Source organism: Triticum aestivum, chromosome 6B (genome assembly GCF_018294505.1).
Source record: "Triticum aestivum cultivar Chinese Spring chromosome 6B, IWGSC CS RefSeq v2.1, whole genome shotgun sequence".
NCBI classification, from domain to species: Eukaryota; Viridiplantae; Streptophyta; class Magnoliopsida; order Poales; family Poaceae; genus Triticum; species Triticum aestivum.
The window spans coordinates 119,535,336-119,557,260 of NC_057810.1; the positions used below are offsets into that span (position 1 = coordinate 119,535,336).

General features: G+C 44.4%; 1 protein-coding gene and 1 pseudogene across 1 annotated transcript; both read left to right on the plus strand.

Annotated features, from left to right (window-relative positions):
- Positions 1–278: 278 nt before the first annotated feature.
- Positions 279–2,866, plus strand: LOC123136064 (pentatricopeptide repeat-containing protein At4g01990, mitochondrial). Its single transcript, XM_044555352.1, has 2 exons — positions 279–627; positions 1,533–2,866. Exons 1-2 carry the CDS (start codon positions 328–330, stop codon positions 2,670–2,672), a joined length of 1,440 nt encoding a protein of 479 aa, XP_044411287.1. The 5' UTR covers positions 279–327; the 3' UTR covers positions 2,673–2,866.
- Positions 2,867–11,199: 8,333 nt separating this feature from the next.
- Positions 11,200–14,612, plus strand: LOC123136065 (pentatricopeptide repeat-containing protein At4g01990, mitochondrial-like; annotated as a pseudogene).
- Positions 14,613–21,925: the final 7,313 nt, after the last annotated feature.

Here is a 21,925-nt window from a genome sequence, read left to right on the forward strand (position 1 = left end):
AAAAAAACAAATTCAGCCCTAAATAGTGACGTTACTATTCGGCACTATTCAATGCTGTTTTTGTTATTTTCATAGTTCACATCTCTTAATATGTTTGAACTTTGAAGTTTTTCACGGCATTAGAACAACATCCACTTAAGATCCTGTAATTTTTAAAGATTTTTCCGAAACTTTAAAATATTCTTTTCGTGTGGTTTTCACTTAATGTTGGTTTTCGTATGATATTCTCCCGGTACGGTCCGTGCTGGGCCAAGGAGGGCCCATCTCATAAGAGAATCTGGCCGAACCAGCTGAGCAGCCCGCAGAAGAGAGAATACCTCAGCCACCATGCTGCGGAGGGCGGTCGCCGTGGAGGCGCGGCGGCGCATCTCCCTCGCCCCGGCGAGACTCGCGCACGAGCTCGCGCAGCCTCAGGCCCAGTCGGCAGGCTCCGATAGGCGCGGCTTTGAGCCGTCGTGGGTCCCGCTGTACAAGAGGATCTCGAAGGTGTCCCACGGCAGACCGCCGGGGATAGTGGCGGCGGAGATGGACGAATGGCTCCGCCAGAGGCTCCTGCTCTCGCAGCAGCAGATCCTCGCGTACGTCCGCGAACTAACCAGGTTTAAGAAGAACGAGGGCGCGCTCGAGGTGCCACCCCACCCCACCCATCTCTTCCTTTTGCTGCCTGTTCGATGTTGCATTAGCGATTTACCGGTCGTGCGCGAAGCATGCTTTTTCCTCCCCAAAAATGATTCTTGTGCTACTACCATTTGCAATCAGTTACGAGTATTATTGATAATCATGAAGGACGATGCTAAAGAGAAAAAAATCGAGAAAGAAAGATGCATTTGCCATGAGCTAGTTCAGTTGGAACAATGAATGTTGTGCTGTAGTTAGCAGGCTTTATTGCTTCTAACAGACTGCTGGAAAGATTTTGATGGATAATTTGTCTCAAACAAACATGTATTTTTCATGTTCAGTACAAATAACCGCAGATCAAACGTATAGAGTCTGGAGAGGTTTGACCAATAATGTCTACAACAAAACTATTTATGGTTAAGAATGGTCTTAAACAGAGTTAATATCCAATTTCCTGGAATTCATCTGTCATTGGTTGCTTGCCCATAACACACTCTACTGCTTAGCAGGGATCATGATTCTCGCACATGAATAGGCAAAAATACCTGGAGAAGAAATGTTCTAGAGGGAACAAAAGTACTCCCTCCGTTCCGAATTATTTGTCTCGGATTTGTCTAGATACAGATGTATCTAGACTCATTTTAATGCTAGATGCATCCGTATCTAGACAAATCTAAGACAAGTAATTTGGAACGGAGGGAGTAAGACTTAACATTAGAAAATGAAGGTTTATTATGTTCAAACAGCAGAAGGTTCAGATGGTGATGACATTCGTCTGTCCTAATGTTCTTTTTATGTTCACTATAATATTGTGGTACCAAACGTGCATGTGCTTTTCTGGTGCAATCTCTTTCTGAGCAAAGTATCTTTTTATTTTCACTGTATAATTTTCGCGCATGTTGTTATGTACCCAGTTGCTGGACTGGATTGAAGCTCGTGGAGCAAACTTGACTCCTGGCCATCAGGCAGTGCGGCTTGACCTCATTTCAAAAGTACATGGGATACAGGCAGCTGAAGAATATTTCTGGAGCCTACCAGATATATCTAAGTCATTGAAAACTTATTCCTGTTTGCTTAACTGCTATGGTAACCACGGGTTGGCATACAAAGGTCTGGAGCTCTATGAGAAGATGAAAGCCAAAAAAATTGTTCCAGATAAACTGGTGTACAACCGCTTGATGAAATTGTACCAAAAGGCAGGCCAGCCAGAGAAAGTTCTCTCCACATTTGAACAAATGCGAGAAAGTGGTATAAGTGCTGATAAGTTTACATACTTCACCTTGATAGAAAGCTATATCACAATGAATGACCTGGACGCTGCGGAGAAGGTCCTGGAAGAATTGCAGAAGGTGGCTCCAGTTCACTGGTCCTTGTACACTCTGATGGCAAACAATTACATTAAACTAGAGCTGTTTGGCAAGGCAGAAGTTGCCCTAAAGAATGTTGAGGAAGTTATGGATAAGGCTGAGTTGCACCCCTGGGTCACCCTCCTCTCCTTGCATGCCCATTGTGGCAATTCAACCGAGGTGAAGAGGATCTGGGAGTCGTTGAAGTCCACATTCAAGAAATGCTTGAACAGAAGCTATCTTGTGATGCTTCAAGCTCTGCGTATGCTTGATGACTTTGAGTCTTTGCAGCAAATCTTCCAGGAGTGGCAATCGAGCCATGAACGTTATGACATGAGGATAATAAATATTATGATCAAAGCTTACCTTGATAAGGGTATGATAGACAAAGCTGAAGCTATCCGTCAGAGCACAATGGCTCAGGGCCGTTACGACGAGGGGACAGTTTGCATATTTGCAGAGTTCTATTTGGATAAATCTGATGTTAATGCGGCACTGGAGATCTTGGGAGATGCAAAGAACATGGTGACGGCGCACAAATGGGTCCCATCGAAAGAGCTTGTGAGCAGATTTCTGAAGCACTATGAAGAGTCAAAGGATGTTGCTGGTGTGGAGTCTTTCCTCGAGTGCCTGAAGAGTCTTGAATGCCTTGATGCGGAAACTTATGATGCCGTAATGCAGACCTATGTACTTGCAGGTAGAACCTGAGACGACGAAATTGCTGAAAAGTGCCTCCGGCAGTTGAAGTAGAAAGAGGAAAATCTTGTTTGTAGAATTAGAGGCTACCGTAGACCTTTTTCTAGAGCAGTACTATAACTTGTCGAAGATGTCATCATCTTGTAAAAGCCTGGGAGAAGCATCTCGTGTACATGATGAAATGGATGAACTTTGCCACCCTTTTCTGTCACCGGATTTCTGCATCTTACGTTGCAAAGTCTTTTGGAATTCGAAATTGCTTACGTTTGATGCTCTGCTAGCTCCGCCTGACTACTTTGTAACATCTATCTATACTGCTAATATGACGTAGTTATTTGCAAAACACAAAATTCTCAACTGCTTTTAAGTTACTAATGCAGTCGTTTGCTCAACCTAATAGCACAATATTTCTATAGAAGTTCTAATTACACATGAATTAAGACAAACTGTAAGTTACCTGATGAAACTTTGTTGTGGTTATGTTGTTTGGCCATCCAATAGAAGTTATAGTGCTTGGGTACCTTCAACGGCGTACCCAGGATTGGTTGGTGCCCTGGGCCAAATTTTTTTTCCAAAACTACCCCAGTTTTAAGGCATACAAAAGTAACGCTCATTTGCAACTGATAAAAATGTGAACATAATATTTAATAGTGTTTCATCTGATAATGTAGCACATAACAAAAGACAATATAAAGGATAAATACAAAAGGGAGTACCAAATCAAAGGGTTGTTTGATTTTAGCTTCCGCAATTACATCTTCAATAGTAACCGATGATTCATCTTCAAGTATACAATTTGATATGCAAGTCAGTACATAGAAAACAAGTAAAAAAACTGCTATTGGATGCAAAATATGAAACATTACCTCTATGACGAGGTAAAATGCCTTTGCGTGTGCGATAACCCTGAAATCGCTCAATGGTCTTTAACTCTTCAATACTAACCAATGCATCTCGCTCAAGGTAACACACCATTCTGTGATTCGACCAATCATCACCCATCCTGTTCCTCAAGTCAGTTTTGATAATGCTCATTGCCGAGAAGGCCCTTTCCGCCGTTGCGATTGTAACAGGTAAAATTAGTGCTAACTCAACAAGGCGGTAAACCAACGAAAAAGTTGTGTGCATATCACTCAAAACCATCCTCATGGCAAGACGACCAAGATCATTACAATTCATCAAATGTGGATCATCTCTTGCTTCATGAATGAATGAGTCCAATTGGTTTCCAAGGACAAAACTAACTTCATATGCAGAGAGGTCAGAGCTACCTCTTGAGCTTGCGTTGGTTTTCCCTTGAAGTGGAAAGGGTGATGCAGCAAAGTAGTGTAAGTATTTCCCTCGGTTTTGAAAACCAAGGTATCAATCCAGTAGGAGACGACGCACAAGTCACTGAATACCTGCACAAACAATCAAGAACTTGCAACCAACGCGATAAAGGGGTTGTCAATCCCTTCACGGTCACTCGCAAAAGTGGGATCTGATAGAGATAGATAAACGGTAAAGTAAATATTTTTGGTATTTTTGGTTTATAGATTGGAAAGTAAAGATTGCAAAACAATAGATCGGAAACTAGCAAGATATAAACGAGATTCAATAATATGGAAAAGAGACCCGAGGGCCATGGAAAAGAGACCCGAGGGCCATAGCTTTCACTAGTGGCTTCTCTCGAGATAGCATGTATTACGGTGGGTGAACAAATTACTGCCGAGCAATTGATAGAAAAGCGCATAATTATGATGACATCTAAGGCAATGATCATGAACATAGGCATCACGTCTGTGTCAAATAGACCGACTCCTGTCTGCATCTACTACTATTACTCCACATATCGACTATTATCCAGCATGCATCTAGAGTATTGAGTTCATAAGAACGGAGTAATGCATTAAGCAAGATGACATGATGTAGAGGAATTAACTCAAGCAATATGATGAAAACCCCATCTTTTTATCATCGATGGCAACAATACAATATGTGCCTTGCTGCCCCTACTGTCACTGAGAAAGGACACCGCAAGATTGAACCCAAAGCTAAGCACTTCTCTCATGGCAAGAAAGATCAATCTAGTAGGACAAACTAAACCGAAAATTTGTAGAGACTTGCAAAGATATCAAATCATGCATATAAGAATGCAGAGAAGAACCAAATAATATTCATAGATAATCTTGAGCATAAATCCACAATTCATCGGATCTCGGCAAACACACCGCAAAAGAATATTACATCGAATAGATCTCCAAGAACATCGAGAGAACTTTGTATTGAGAATCAAAGAGAGAGAAGAAGTCATCTAGCTAATAACTATGGACCCGAAGGTCTGTGGTAAACTACTCACGATTCATCAGAGAGGTAATGGGGTTGATGTAGAAGCCCTCCGTGATCGATTCCCCCTCCGGCAGATCACCGAAAAAGGCCCCAAGATGGGATCTCACAAGTACAGAAGGTTGCGGCGGTGGAAAAGTGGTTTCGTGGCTCCCCCTGATGTTTTTAGGGTATAAGAGTATATATATAGGCGAAAGAACTAGGTCGGTGGAGCTACGAGGGGCCCACGAGGGTGGGGGCGCGCCCTCCTGCCTCGTGGCCTCCTCATTACGTCTCCGACTTCATCTCCAAGTCTTCTGATTGCTTTCGGTCCAAGAAAGATCATCGCGAAGGTTTCATTCCGTTTGGATTCCGTTTGGTATTCCTTTTCTGCAAAACTCTAAAATAGGCAAAAAAAAATAGAAACTGGCATTGGGCCTTCAGTTAATAGGTTAGTCCCAAAAATAATATAAAAGAGCATATTAAAGCCCATTAAACATCCAAAACAGATAATATAATAGCATGGAACAATAAAAAATTATAGATCGTTGGAGAGGTATCAAGCATCCCCAAGCTTAATTCCTGCTCGTCCTCGAGTAGGCAAATGATAAAAACAGATTTTTTGATGTAAAATGCTACCCAACATATTTATCAATGCAATTTTCTTTATTGTGGCATGAATGTTCAGATCCGAAAGATTCAAGACAAAATTTTAATATTGACATAAAAACAATAATACTTTAAGCATACTAACAAAGCAATCATGTCTTCTCAAAATAACATGGCCAAAGAAAGCAATCCCTACAAAATCATATAGTCTGGTTACGCTCTATCTTTATCACACAAAGTATTTAATCATGCACAACCCCGATGACAAGCCAAACAATTGTTTCATACTTTTGATGTTCTCAAACTTTTTCAATCTTCACGCAATACATGAGCGTGAGCCATGGACATAGCACTGTAGGTGGAATAGAATGGTGGTTGTAGAGAAGACAAAAAGGAGAAGATAGTCTCACATCAACTAGGCGTATCAACGGGCTATGGAGATGTCCATCAATAGATATCAATGTGAGTGAGTAGGGATTGCCATGCAACGGATGCACTAGAACGAAAAGTGTATGAAAGCTCAGAAAGAAACTAAGTGGGTGTGCATCCAACTTGCTTGCTCATGAAGACCTAGGGCACTTTTGAGGAAGTCCATCATTGGAATATACAAGCCAAGTTCTATAATGAAAAATCCCCACTAGTATATGAAAGTGACAACATATGAGACTCTCTATCATGAAGATCATGGTGCTACTTTGAAGCACAAGTGTGGAAAAAGGATAGTAACATTGCCCGTTCTCTCTTTTTCTCTCATTTTTTTATTTGGGCCTTTTCTCTTTCTTTTTTATGGCCTATTTTTTTCGGCCGGAGTCTCATCCCGACTTGTGGGGGAATCGTAGTCTCCATCATCCTTTCCTCACTGGGACAATGTTCTAATAATGAAGATCATCGCACTTTTATTTACTTACAACTCAAGAATTACAACTCTATATTTAGAACAAAATATGACTCTATATGAATGCCTCCGGCGGTGTACTGGGATGTGCAATGATTCAAGAGTGACATGTATGAAAATTATGAATGGTGGCTTTGACACAAATACGATGTCAACTACATGATCATGCAAAGCAATATGACAATAATGGAGCGTGTCATAATAAACGGAATGATGGAAAGTTGCATGATCAAGCGGATGGTGAATGCATGTCCGCGGCTTGAAGTGATCAAACGATCCGTTTGCATTGAGGGTGCCCGCCGGACCTTTGCCCGTGCGAAGGTGCATTGGGGCAAGCTGGATGCGGAGAAGCTGGTGAAGGACGGGCCGCTGGAGGGCAAGGCGCATCGCTGTCCCGAGAGATATTATGAAGGCGTTATGAAGGGCGCTCGTCTTGTGGCCGATGAATGTACCAAGGACACAATTTTAGAGAATTCACTTATGTCATGTTTGTAATATAAGGACGAAGTTACTTGCGCTATGTAGCGTTTTTTGATTTAAAATATTACCTTCTGTGCGGCTGTTTATAAAATTCTGAAAGTAGGCCAGTCGTCGGCTTCCGCCCCCACGCAACTAGTACTGGGGCGTTCGTGGAAAACTCAGACACTCTTTATCCAAATGTTTGGTCCCTAAAGGAGGTGTCTAGCGCAACGAATGAGGCAATCGAACTATGCGGCTTTATAACCTTCACTTAGCCATAGAAGTCTACAATTTTAAATTTTGGCGAAGCCCCTAGAATTCGGAAGGCCGAACTGGGGCGCTATATACGCCTAAATCGGACGAGGCCGATTCCTCGCCTAAAGCGGAAAAAATCTTTAAGAATTTTGAGACCTCTCGAACAGCGACCAGCTCTCGCCACATCATGCCGGTCAGTTTTCGGCTTTCTCTACTGAGGTGCTCGTCCGGAAGAACCGGGACACAATCGCAGTAGTTCTCTATGCGCTACCTTAGCCGATATAACGGAACGTAAGGTACCAAAACGAGGGAGCCGGGCTAACCCAACTGTAGACCCAAGACATGATTCGGAGCTAATGCATACAGTGCTATAAGTTCGGGGTGCCGCACTATTGAAAGTGTTCGGACTTTGTTTGCCGTATTGCGGGGCGCCATATGAAGCCCCTGGTAAAATAAACGTACCAAAGTGTACGGATGCAATAGTGAATAAACATTTATAGAAAAAATGTGCAGATAGGAATAATAAGCTGACGCTATATATGATCTCCCATTGATGAATAATATGTTTAAGCGTATGTTTACAATGGGTGCGTTTAAGCAGAAGTAAATGGGGCTATTTAACATGTCCTATCCAAGGGCAGACTGCATGTAGGTATATAAAACAGGTATAACGATCGTGAATATATTCCACCTGGGTATTTCCTTTTGTGCGCAAAGCCTGTTGCCTCCTTGGTTTTCTCTCCTGTGTAAGTCCGACAATCCGGATCTTCTGAGGAGGCTGCCCTAAAGCAATGTCCTGAAAGATAAAAAGGGAGGGTTACGAAGGTATGTTGCGGTGATACCACACTGTTGACTGAGTCACTAATGAGCCTCCGCCTGTGCCCATGATATTTTGAATGCGTAATTGTGTACGCGTGGTACGAATGCTGCTTTGATAGGGCTTGAGCGGAGGCTGGACTGCTAGTCGCGCTCTTGGCGTGCCTGGTGATCCTGTTGCGGGGTGCTCCAGACTCGCTTGACGGTGCTCGAGGTTGTCGTCGCCGGATTGGTGGTTTGTCGGAGGAGGCCGCATTGTACTTCAGCTGCGAGGGCTGCAGTATGCTCTCCTGTATGGAGAGAGCGGTCCATATTTCCGTTGACTGTTATGACCCCGCGCGATCCCGACATCTTGAGCTTGAGGTATGCATAGTGTGGTACCGCATTGAATCTAGCGAATGCGGTTCGTCCGAGCAGTGCGTGGTAACCACTACAGAAAGGGACGATATCGAAGATTAACTCTTTGCTTCGGAAGTTATCCAGAGATTCGAAGACCACTTCTAATGTTATAGAGCCCGTACAATGGGCCTCTACTCCAGAAATTACACCTTTAAAGGTGGTTTTGGTGGGCTTGATCCTTGAAGGGTCGATGCCCATTTTGCGCACTGTGTCCTGATAAAGCAGGTTCAGGATGCTGCCTCCGTCCATAAGGACTCGTGTGAGGTGAAATCCATCTATGATTGGGTCTAGAACCAATGCGGCCGAACCGCCGTGACGGATGCTAGTAGGGTGATCCCTACGATCAAAGGTGATCGGACAGGCTGACCATGGGTTAAATTTTGGGGCGACTGGCTCCATCGCGTAGACGTCCCATAGTGCTCTCTTCCGTTCCCGCCTGGGAATGTGAGTTGCGTAGATCATGTTGACCGTTTTCACCTGGGGGGAAATTTCTTCTGTCCCCCCGTGTTCGGACGCCGGGGCTCTTCGTCATCGTCGTTGTGTAGCCCCTTGTCCTTGTTTTCGGCGTTTATTTTGCCAGCCTATTTGAACATCCAGCAGTCTCTATTAGTGTGGTTGGCTGGCTTGTCTGGGGTGCCATGAATTTGGCACGGGCGCTCCAGTATGCGGTCCAGACTGGACGGTCCCTGATTGTTTTGTTTGAACAGTTTCTTCCGCTGACCGGATTTGGATCCGCTGAATCCGGCATTGACTGCCGTGTCTTTGGTGTTATCGCCGTTGTTTCGTCGCTTGTGTCTGTTGCGCCGTAGCTTGCCATTATTGTCACGGACGTCTGAAGTGCCAGAATGTGGCGTAGTGCTGCTGCGAGCCAACCAGCTGTCCTCGCCCACGCAAAAGTGGGTCATTAGTGTCGTGAGAGCTGCCATGGACTTGGGTTTCTCCTGGCCGAGGTGTCGGGCGAGCCAATCGTCGCGGATATTATGCTTAAAGGCCGCCAGGGCTTCGGCGTCCAGACAGTCAACTATTTGGTTCTTTTTAGTTAGGAACCGAGTTCAGAATTTCCTAGCTGATTCTCCGGGCTGTTCAGTAATGTGGCTCAAGTCATCGGCGTCCGGTGGTCGCACATATGTGCCTTGGAAGTTGTCGAGGAATGCGTCTTCCAGGTTTTCCCAACTGCCAATGGAATTTGCGGGCAGGCTGTTTAGCCAGTGTCGGGCGGGTCCTTTGAGATTAAGGGGAAGATATTTGATGGCGTGTAGATCGTCTCCGCGGGCCATGTGAATGTGGAGAAGGAAGTCTTCAATCCATACTGCGGGGTCTGTTGTGCCATCGTATGATTCATTGTTTACGGGTTTGAACCCTTCTGGAAATTCATGATCCATCACTTCATCGGTGAAGCACAGGGGATGTGCGGCGCCTCTGTGCCGGGCTATGTCGCGACGCAGTCTGACTAAGTTTGGCTGGTTGTGTTCGGCCCGGCCGGATTTACTGTTAGTGTATCCGGTATGACGGGCATCGTCATGTGCTGCAGCGCGCCCCCGTGATCCGTAGATCGATCTTGTTTGTCCTGCGGTGTTATTCAATCTATCGCGCAGGTCCTGAGTATTTCCCCGGGCCGTAGTAAACTGGCGCGGGGGTGCGGGCTGGTATTCGGGCTGATATGCCGTTTTATCCCGGCCACGAGGTGGCCGGTCGGCCGTGTGGCGCTCGAGTCCATATTCCTCGGCTGTCAGGACTTCTGTCCATCTGTCTGTGAGCAGGTCTTGATCAGCTTGAAGTTGTTGCTGCTTCTTCTTCAGGCTCCTCGCAGTGGCAATAAGCCGGCGCTTGAATTACATTGTCAAAGGCCATGCCTTTGTGATCAACAAACAACTGAAAGTACTGGAATTCTGGAACAACTGCTGTCATGTGCAAAGTGTCAGTGTCACAATCCACAATCTGCAGTCCATCGCCTAAATTCTTTCTAGGCAGTAACCAGTAAATAACATGCTTAGATTGGTCACTATATCCCAGTTGCTGCATAAAATCAGTGAGCCAGAGAGGAGACCATGTATCTACTTTGCAACCATCGAACAGAGCAACTTTCCCATCGACATACGTCTTCGATCGGCCAAATCTGCAGAAAAATCCAGCATAGTTGATTTCTACGGTAAAAACCTCCTCTTGTGCTCCTAGGTATCGAGGGATTCAGTCAAATACTACCATCAATTCGAGTCAGAATCCGCGGAAAAAGAGGATCGAGGGTTAGGGTTATGGGCACCACACTGACCGTATCGTGGAGGAGGATCTCCGGGTCGCCGATGCACGGGCGCCATCCTAGCGGCGCCGCCGCCGGACAAGCGCCTACGATGGCCGCCTGCCTCTTCTCACCGGACCACCGTCGTCGATCTCCCCTGTTTCGCGAGAGCAGAGAGAGGTGGGGAAGAGGAGAGGAAAAGGACTATGGCTGCGGAGAGATTAGGGTTGGGGGGCTCTTTTGAAAAAACACACGGCTGGTCGTTATCCCGCGTGGGCCCTCAAGTCGACGTGGCGGCGGTTAAAGCGCCACGCGAGCTGGTCAGCGGCGGCCAGACGAAATTAAGACTTCGGATGAACAACTTAGAAGGAATTAGGACACAGGTGTGCATTTTGAAAGAATTAGGACCCAATCGACACTTTTGGGAAAGAATTAGGACCGCGCTTGCATTTTACTCTAAAATTTATGTTTTCTGATTTTTTTTTCAAGGAAAGACCGGGCATGAAATCGTCTTTTCGCCCCCAAAAAACCTCAACAAACCCCACGGAACGCGGCCGAACACGACAGCCAGTCCGCCGCCCATGTTGCGCACGGCGATCCCCGCGGCGGCGCGGCGGCGCATCTCCTTTGCCCCGGCAAGATTCGCGCACGAGCTTGCGCAGGCGCAGGCGCAGGCCCGTCCAGGGACGGCCTTGAGCCGGCGTGGGTCCCGCTGTACAGGAGGATCTCGAAGCTGTCCCATGGCAGGCAGCCGGGAATGGCGGCGGCGGAGATGACCAAATATCTCCGCGAGAGGCGCCCGCTCTCGGAGTACCAGATCGTTGCCTACATCCGGAAGCTCCGCAAGTTCAAGCGTCACGCGTGCGCGCTCGAGGTGACCCCCCCCCCCCCCCCCCCCCCCCCCCCCACCCCACCCACCCAACCCCCCGCGTGAAATGGTGGCCTGATTTGGATCAGGGTGTGTCTGCGCCTTCATTTTGTTGTTCAATGGTACATTCGACTGACGTATTTGTGCTGAAAGTAGTGGGCTTGAAGTTTGGTTCGGGATAAGCGAGGAAATGGAATGGATTTACTAGGGTTTCCATCGAAGCTCTATTCTGCATTCTCTTTGTGGATAATTTTGATTCAAGGTCACACTATTGGAAATGCACGGAGCAAACTTAATGTTCCTTTTAAGACTGAAGAATAGGACAGGGTCAACTCATTGTGTTGGCAATCACCACAATGGTAATTTGATTGTCTGATGCTAAGTGAAACTGGGTGCCATACTGCACATTGCTGCAGCTTCAGAGGTCCACATTATAGGTAGGAAGGGAGTTCTGTATCTTAAACTAAAAATAATTGCAAAAGCCGGTGATATACCATGGCGCTGCTTGTTCTGCCTGGGAACTTTGAAGACATGCTGCAGCTTCCTTTTCTTTCTAAATATTTGTAGATCCAATAGTTTTTACTTTGCATTGTGTGATAGCGTCATAGGGAATTGCTTGAAGACGATGATTGTGTATAAGATGTTTTTAGCCTCAGACTCAGTGTATTGAGGTAAATTTTACTGTTTTTTCTTAATAAATAAACATTAAAAAAGTTTGACTTAAATGGCCGCAGTGAGTTAGTGACCTTAAGTTCTATTACTAACACATTAAACTGCATTGGTTGAGATATGAGGTGTTTAACAGTTGAGGTAGTTCAGTTAGAACAATGAATGGTGTGCTCAGGTTTATTGTTTCCAGCAGATAATTATCTGAAACATTTGATGGGTGATTCCGTGATTGTTTCGAACAAACATCTCTTTCATGTGCTGTACAAATAAGTAAATGACCACTGATCAAACATATAGTCTGAGATTTGAAAAATGAGGTCTACCATGAAAACTATTGATCGTTAAAACTGGTCTTAAAAAGAGTTAATTTCCAATTTCCTGGAATTAATCTGTCATTGGTAGCTTGTCCATAACACACACTACTGCTGAGCCGAGTATCTCGATTCTCACACATAAATAGGCAAAAACCTGGAGAAAATATGCTCTAGAGGGAAGGAAAGCAAGACTTCACAATAGAAAATGAAGGTTCAAGTTCTAACAGTAGAAGGTTCGAATTGTGATGCCATTAGTGCATCTCTTCTAAGGACCTTCTTTATGTTCACCTATAATATTATGGTACAAAGAGTTCATATGCTGTTCTGGTGCAACCTCTTTCTGAGCAAAGTATCTTTTTTATGTTCACTTTATAATATTTGGCTGTGTTGTTTTGTACCCAGTTGATGGACTGGATGGAAGCTCGTGGAGCAAAGTTGACACCTGGGCATCAAGCGCTGCGGCTTGACCTTGTTTCAAAAGTTCACGGGATACAGGCAGCTGAAGAATATTTCTGGAGCCTTCCAGATATATTGAAGTCAAGGAAAACTTTTTCATGTTTGCTTAACCGCTATGGTGAACACGGGATGGCATTTAAAGGTCTGAAATTCTATGAGAAGATGAAAGCCAAGAACGTTGTTCCAAATACTCCCTCCGGTCCTTTTTAGTTCGCATATAAGATTTGTCTGAAGTCAAGCCTCGTAAACTTTGACCAACTTTATAGAAAAGAATATCAACATTCACAATGTGAAATCAATACCAGTAGATGCGTCATGACTTAAAGTTTCATATTGTATAACTTTAGCATGGTAGATGCTGATATTTTTTCTTATAAATATGGTCAAACTTTGTGAAGTTTGACTTCAGACAATTCTTATATGCAGAGTAAAAAGGACCGGAGGGAGTACACTGGTGTACAACAGTCTGATGGCTTTGTACAAAAAGGCGGGCCAGCCAGAGAAAATCCCCTCCACATTTGAAGAAATGCGAGAAAGTGGTATAACTGCTAACAGTTTTACATACTTCACATTGTTAGAAAGCTATGTTACAATGAATGACCTGGAGGCTGCGGAGAAAGTCCTGGAAGAATTGCAGAAGGTGGCTCCAGTTCACTGGTCCCTATATACTCTAATGGCAAACAGTTATATTAAACTAGAGCTGTGTGGAAAGGCAGAAGTTGCCCTAAAGAAAGCTGAGGAAGTTATGAACAAAGATGAGTTATCCTCATGGTATTTCCTCCTCTCCATCTATGCCCGTTGTGGAAATGCAACTGAGGTTAAGAGGATTTGGGAGTCTTTGAAGTCCACATTCAAGAAATGTTTGAACAGAAGCTATCTTGTGGTGCTTCAAGCTCTGAGTACTATTGATGACTTTGAGTCTTTACAGCAAATCTTTCAGGAGTGGGAATCGAGTCATGAACAATATGACATGAGGATAACAAATGTTATGATCAAAGCTTACCTTGATAAGGGTATGATAGACGAAGCTGAGGCTATCCGTCAGAGGACCATGGCTAAGGGTCGTTGTGATGACAGGACAATTTACATATTTGCCGAATTCTATTTGGAAAAATCTAATTTTACCGGGGCACTGGAGATCTTGAGAGATGCAAAGAAGATGGTGACGGCACACAAATGGGTGCCATCCAAAAAGCTTACAAGCAGATTTCTGAAGCACTATGAAGAGTCAAATGATGTTGACGGCGTGGAGTCTTTCTGCGAGTGCCTGAGGAAGCTCGAATGCCTTGATACGGAAGCTTATGAGGGCATGATGCGGACCTATATAGCTGCAGGTAGAACCAACCCATCCATTGCTCAGCGTATCGAAGATGATGGGATTCACGTTGGACCTGAGACTACGAAATTGCTGGAGCGTGTCTCCGGCAATTGAAACTGAGAAGGAAAGAAACTTCATAAAAACTCGAGGCTGCCGTAGAATTTTTCTTCATTATAGATCAGAATTATGACTTGTCGAAGATGTCGTTATCTCGTGAAAAGCTTGCTTTTACCAGATTTCTGTACATGAATCGCAAGGTCTTTTTGGCATTTTGCATTTGATGCTCTGCTAGCCCCCCGACTACTGTGTAGCATCTATCTAAGCTGCTAATATGATGGAGTTATTTCCAAAATCCAATTATTTTCATGTTACTCATGTAGTCGACGAGTTGATTGAGTACCCAGGTATTCTCTAATGTTTAATGTTGCCGACCATTCGTGAAGAGGCGCAAGGAAGCAGTGAGTGATTTCTGATATATTATTTGCTTGCACCAGGTAGTGTTTTTTTAGGGGAACTGGCTCACATTATTAATCAACCATTTGGGGTACAATGCAATGTCAGGCGAATGTAAGAGCCAGACTTTGGCAAGCTTTTCTGTATTTGAAAGCTTAGCAACAAGACTCAAAGGCTTAGATAATATAATCACGCGGTGGTTGTTTGTCGATCAGGAATAAGTATCAGCACCAAACTTGTATAAGCTGCAGTCGGAATTGTAATTTGTTATCCCTAGTGACAACGGTTAATGGATAAAGAGACAAAGAGATGTGCTCCCTGTTGTGAGCCTACAACTGTAAATAATTTCCATGCAGCTCTGCAAATTCAGAAATAAGGTCTGTAATTGATGCTTACACAAACACAAAAATAGTACCTAGGAGTTGTGTTGAAGGACAGGGCACATCATATCTGGTATATGTTCAAATCATTCAGTTTGTGTTGTAATGGAAAGTGTGCTCACTTTGTTTGATGGAACTAACTGAACGCATTCTAGTTTATTCTTGTGTTGTTGCAGCACAGGTCTGAGGGGCATTCCATCAGGCATTTTGTGTACCATGAACCATGTTCCCCAAATCTTGTGTTACAAAATTGTGAAATACTCCCTCAGTCCCGTAATATAAGATAATTTTGCAAGCTAAAACAGCTTAAACGGTCTTAAATTGTGGGACGAAGAGAGTAACTTTCTATGACATGGATGTTGATAATGCATCGTCGTACCGCCACGCCACTTACTAGAAAAGTAGAAAGTAATTATTTGAAGATCTTTTATGTCATTTTCTGCACTTGATGCTTTCCTAAAAAAGCATGTCACTGTATGCATTACACAGCTGAATTTTGTATGCCAGTTGCGCGTCGCGTTATGCATCCAATCAATTTCTGATGCGATTTCCACACCCGGAACTAGATTGTTTTTTTGTGGGATCCTGAACTAGATGGGGTTTCTTTTTTTGCGGGATCCTGAACTTTTTTTTTGCAGGGAAATTTGGGAGCTCTTTATTCAACACTAACAGCTCCAGCTGAATCAGCTGAGAGGCTGGTTACAAGAAGACTCGGAATGGAGTCCATCCAACATTCGATTACATCCAGGGTGCTAGCTTGTTTAGCACAAATGTGAGCCGAAACATTAGCTGATCTTCCTACATGCTGAATTACAAAAGACTTAAAATAAATGACATGCTCCCTAATCTCGGCCAAGATAGGCGCCACGACCGCACAAGCATTGTGACGCGTATTCCAGAGATTCACAATCTCCAAATTATCAGACTCGAAAACCACCTCAGAATAGCCTCGAAGATGAGCAAAGAGAACACCATCGCGTAGAGCGAGTGCCTCGGCTATAAGAGGATCAGTGATTCCTGAGTAAGGTTTGCACCATGCAGCTAGAAAGGATGAATGTGTTCTTGCGACTCCACCTGCCACTCCCCTCCTAGCTTCCATTGCAACACTTCCATCAGTGTTGATCTTGATCCAGCCCAAGTCTGGCGGTCTCCAACCATGCCCCGGCAAAATTTGCGCGTGTTCGCGAGGAAGTTCAAGTACAGATAGAGCTTCTTGGGTTTTCTTCATGGACTGAACAGGATCAAGTTCCTTCTTGTCATGTGTGGCATTGTTTCTTGAGGTCCAAATCGTCCACATGACAGTAACCAGTTTTGCTTTCTCAGACTCAGAGAACATCGGATCGCAAATAACATCCCGAGACCATGTAAGTGGGTGCAACTCCGGTCGCTTGATGTCAAGCCAGTACGGCGCCGCGTTCCAAAAACGTCTGGCGTGGGTGCAATCCAATAACGCATGCTTCATGTCTTCCTCTGCATGAAGACACAGTTTGCAGGTGCCAATGGTTGTGATATGGCGGTACATGAGAGTAGATTCAGCCGGAAGGATCCCATGCAACACCCGCCACCAGAACACTCTTACCCTTGGCAAAACCTTAAGCTTCCATAAACGGGACCATAACTGTCTGTCTGTCGATGAAGTCTCGGTGATCGTCCCTTCCTCTAGAGCCAGATGCTCGTTACGAGTCATTAGAGCATGATACGCCGATTTTACAGTATAGCATCCTGACCGTTCGTGAGCCCATGCAAGGACATCATCGCCCCCACCCCGCATGAGAGGGATGTTAAGAATTGCATCCGCATCGGGGGTGATAAAATTTTGACGGACCACATGCACCTTCCACGACCAATTGACCGTATCAATAAGGTCTGAGACTGTTTGCAATTGTGTATTAGTGCTTCTGACAGTCGGAGTCATAGAAAGGGTACCGGGAATCCACTTATCATCCCAGATAGAGACCGAACTGCCATCTCCAATGCGTTTGATCAGACCAACTTGCAAAGAATCCCTCCTTGCAATGATGGCACGCCACATCGCCAAGGAAAACCGCGGGGTTGTAGCTTGCATGAAATCACAAGTGGGAAAATATCTCCCTTTGAGAACTCTAGCACAAAGCGATGATGGATTCGTCATCAGTCGCCAGCCATGTTTGCCGAGAAGAGCTGTGTTGAAAAGCTCAAGATCCCGGAAGCCCATTCCGCCCTTCTCCTTTGGACTTGCCAAGGTCTGCCAGGCCTTCCAATGCAGTGAATTACGATCCAGGGAGCTGCTCCACCAATACTTAGCGAAGGAGGAAGTAAGGCTCTTACACACCTTCTTTGTTAACTTGAAGCAACTCATGCTGAAAATAGGTATAGCTTGGGCTACAGTTCTTATACGCACTTCCCTTCCAGCACAAGAAATCATTCTTTCTGACCCTCCTTGGAGTTTGCTTCGGATCCTCTCTCCAATATGGTCAAAAGTACCGCTTGTGATCCTATCCACAACTATAGGTAGACCAAGATAACGATCGCTGAAAGCTTCTACCGAAATGTTCAGAGTTTGTTTCAGCAGTAGCTTATCCGGGGCAGAGGTGTTTGGACTAAAATAAATTGAGCTTTTCTCTTTGTTGACAGCCTGCCCTGAGCCCCTCTCATAAATTCTCAATATCTCATTGAGCCTTTGGTCACTATCCACCTTTGCCTGCATAAAAATTAGACTGTCATCCGCGAAGAGAAGATGATTAATCCACGGATATCGGTAGCTGACTCGAATGCCTTTGTCCACTCTCACACCACCAAAGTGGTTCAGAAGTGAAGTTAAACCTTCCGCACATAGCAGGAATAAGTACGGAGACGCTGGGCACCCCTGTCTTAGCCCCCTCGAGGGGGTGAAAAAAGGAAGAAGTTCGCCATTCACCCATATTGAGAATCTGACTGAGGTGACATACTTCATGACTAGGCGAACAAACTCCATACAGAAACCAAGTTTCAACATGATCGCCTGCAAATAATGCCATTCTACACGGTCGTATGCTTTCATCATGTCCAACTTGATAGCACAGACAGCATTCTCCCCTTTTGTCACGCCCAATATGCGACCCTATCCAAAAGGAACTCGAAGGTCCCACCAAGGATAGACCCGCATATTGAAACGCTTTTGCAAGGTGGATATCATTACATCAACATTACATAATAGATGGGGATACATACAAGAGGCAAACCATGCCACACGAATACAACACCACAATACATCAGAGCATCATCCGACTACGGATGAATCACAAACAGAAACTCAAAATACATCCACCCTGCTAGCCCAGGCTGCCGACCTGGAACCTATCCCCTGATCGAAGAAGAAGCAGAAGAAGAACTCATTGCAAGCAAGCATCGCTCTCGCGTCATGACCATCGCAAAACCTCACCTGCAACTATTGTTGTAGTAATCTGTGAGCCACGAGGACTCAGCAATCCCATTACCATGGGTATCAAGACTAGCAAAGCTTAATAGGAAAGGAAGGGGTAAAGTGGTGAGGCTGCAGCAGCGACTAAGCATGATATGGTGGCTAACATACGCAAATAAGAGCGAGAAGAGAACAAAAGGAACGGTCGTGAAACTAGCAATGATCAAGAAGTGATCCTGAACTCCTACTTACGTCAAACATAACCCAGAAACCGTGTTCACTTCCCGGACTCCGCCGAGAAGAGACCATCACGGCTACACACACGGTTGATGCGTTTTAATTCGGATCTGGTGTCAAGTTATCTACAACCGGACATTAACAAATTCCCATATGCCTATAACCGCAGGCACGACTTTCGAAAGATTATACCCTACAAGGGTGTCCCAACTTAGCCCATGACAATCTCTCGCGATCAACGAAGGAATAGACCTTCTCCCAGGAAGACCCGATCAGACTCGGAATCCCGGTTTACAAGACATTTCGACAATGGTAAAACAAGACCAGCAAGACCGCCCGATGCGCTGACAATCCCGATAGGAGCTGCACATATCTCGTTCTTAGGGCAACACCGGATGAGCAATCCGTACAACTAAAACCAAACCTCAAGTTTCCCTGAGGGGGCGCTGCAAAGGGCTCAGGTTCGGACCAACACTTAGACAAGCACTGGCCCGGGGGGCTAAAATAAAGATGACCCTCGGGTTGGCCGACCCAAGGGAAAGGGTTAGGTGGTGGTGAGGCAAATGGTAAAACCAAGGTTGGGCCTTGCTGGAGGAGTTTTATTCAAAGCGAACTGTCAAGGGGGTCCCATAAATCACCCGACCGCGTAAGGAACGCAAAATCCGGGAACATAACACCGGTATGACGGAAACTAGGGCGGCAAGAGTGGAACAAAACACTAGGCAAAAGGCCAAGCCTTCCACCCTTTACCAAATATATAGATGCATTAATAAAATAAGAGATATTGTGATATCCCAACCAAAATCCTGTCCGCCATGGAGCAATCTTCAAACTTCACCTGCAACTAGCAACGCTATAAGAGGGGATGAGCAAAGCGGCAACATAGCCAAACAACGGTTTGCATAGGAAAGGTGTCAAAGGTTAGAGGTTCATGGCTATTTGGGATGGCTTGATAAACAGGTGATAGGTAGCGCAACAAAGCGATAGAACGAAGCAACTAGCATAGCAATGATAGTAGTGAGATCCAGGGTAGCGGTCATCTTGCCTGAAATCCCCCAAGGAAGAAGAACGAGTCCATGAAGAAGACGAACGGACGAAGCCGAACCAAGCGTAGACGAACGAATCCTCACGATCGCAACGAAACAGGAACTATCGAAAAGAAGCACATAACATAGTAAACACACCACACATGAACAAGGCATGATGCACAAACAAGCATGATGCATGACAAAGCTACATGAAGCTACTCATGGCAAGAGATGATGCAAACAAGAACAACACATCAAGGCAAGTTTAAATGAGGCCGGGAACAACATATAACAATTCCGGAAAGTCCTCATATGCATATTTCGAAATTGGTCCAGATCTGAACAAACCTTATGTTCAAGTAGTTAAACATCAAGTTAAGATGCACAAAGATGATCTACACGAGATTCTAGTCAAGTTACATATAAAGTTCATTAGATTCGGAGCTACGGCCTAGAAGATATGGGCAAAACAAGTTAAACATGGCATTGATACAAAATGCACCCAAACATCAAGCAAACACCTCAAAACAAGGATGCAACATGATAATATGAAACTACATGCAATTCTAAGCAAGTTTCATATAGAGCACACTCATAACGGGGCAATGGTTCAACACATGCACACTATACAAGTCATAGCAATAATCTGTCCAAAACAGCAACTAGACATATTGCAAGCATCAAAACAATATGCTACATCACCCCAACATAATAACAGAAGGCATGGACATGATGTACAGGTAAAGCATTACAAAACATGAACACTGAACTATCTCCAGAAATCACTAGAACATGTCCAAACACACATGGTAAGATTGCAAGTTATTACAATTCAGACTTTGCAGAAAATAACATCACGATGCAATGTTCAGAGCTATCAAACAACATGTTACAGGAACTTATAATGGCAAACAAAAGCATGGCATGATTCTACTCAAAGCATAGACCAAAAGTCCCTTACTGACCATAAGCCAAAAATGATCAGAAAATATGATGGCACCCACGTAAACATAGCAAGTTATTATACAGATTCAAACATGGCAGAAACATAATTATGAAGGCATGTAAATGAGCTTGTGCAACTCATTACAGAACAATACATGGCATGGCAAGGCAACCAGCAGTAAGAAGACATATTTGTGAAGCTAAGAATGGCAATAGCAAGGTCATAGGATGCATGGAACACTAGCAAAACACATGGGAACAAGTGAACTTAATGTAAACAGGCTGACAACAACATTATGAAGCAACTTTGGAGCAAGATTACAACAAGCTACAGCAGCCTATAAATGCAACCAGGGCCTTGGATGGATAGGGGATGACATGTATATCAAAACATGTTTATAGGCCATATCCAGATTATGCATAGAATGATTAGTAGCAACATGTTTATATAGCATCGTGAAATAACAGATTCGGCCTAGCAAAACAGCAACATCATGAACACTACTTAACAAGCTCGATTCACTCACCACAAGTCATTGCATGACAAGATAAGCATAGCATCATCAAGAAGGCATGTCATAGAAGCTATACATGGCAAGAAACAACATCATAGCATATCCGGACCAACTACAACAACCTCGGCCAAATTGAATAACATGTAAACAATCTGCCAGGAAACATTTTGAAGCAAAAGTAGAGCACTCAAATGATATGCTAGACTACTCCATAATTGCAACAAAGGGCATGAATGGATAGAGCATAACCACATGTTCAAAACACCCTTACCGAAGTATCTCAAAATATGCATGGATCTCTCTGTAGCATCAAGTTTACATGGCATCAAAATAACAGCAGAACAGGGACTAAAATCAGCAACATCACGATGCCTAGTTTGCATGCTTGTGCTAGTCACCACATTGATCACAAAGATACATGGCATACACCACTGTAAAGAAGACATGGCATAGATCAAAACACATGAAGACATCAACCTCATAGGATGCACACATCAATCATGGCAAAAATGACAAAAGAGCTCGTTCTGATAACAGACAGCAGAAAACATTATGAAGCACTCTTACAACGATGATTCAGGCATCAATATGACCTCAAATGAATATGATGCAATGGAATGGAATGATCTACTCGTCGAGACGAACAATTCGACATATTACACGCATGAAACGGAGCTACGGATGCAGAGATACGGCATGACGAACATGGCATGAAAATTACTCAAACTGG

Bases quoted from the DNA above. Each gene is read 5' to 3' on its own strand.
- LOC123136064 (XM_044555352.1), top strand. From the start codon at position 328: ATGCTGCGGAGGGCGGTCGCCGTGGAGGCGCGGCGGCGCATCTCCCTC. The intron at 628-1,532 runs GTGCCACCCCAC...TTATGTACCCAG, and splicing joins AGAACGAGGGCGCGCTCGAG to TTGCTGGACTGGATTGAAGC.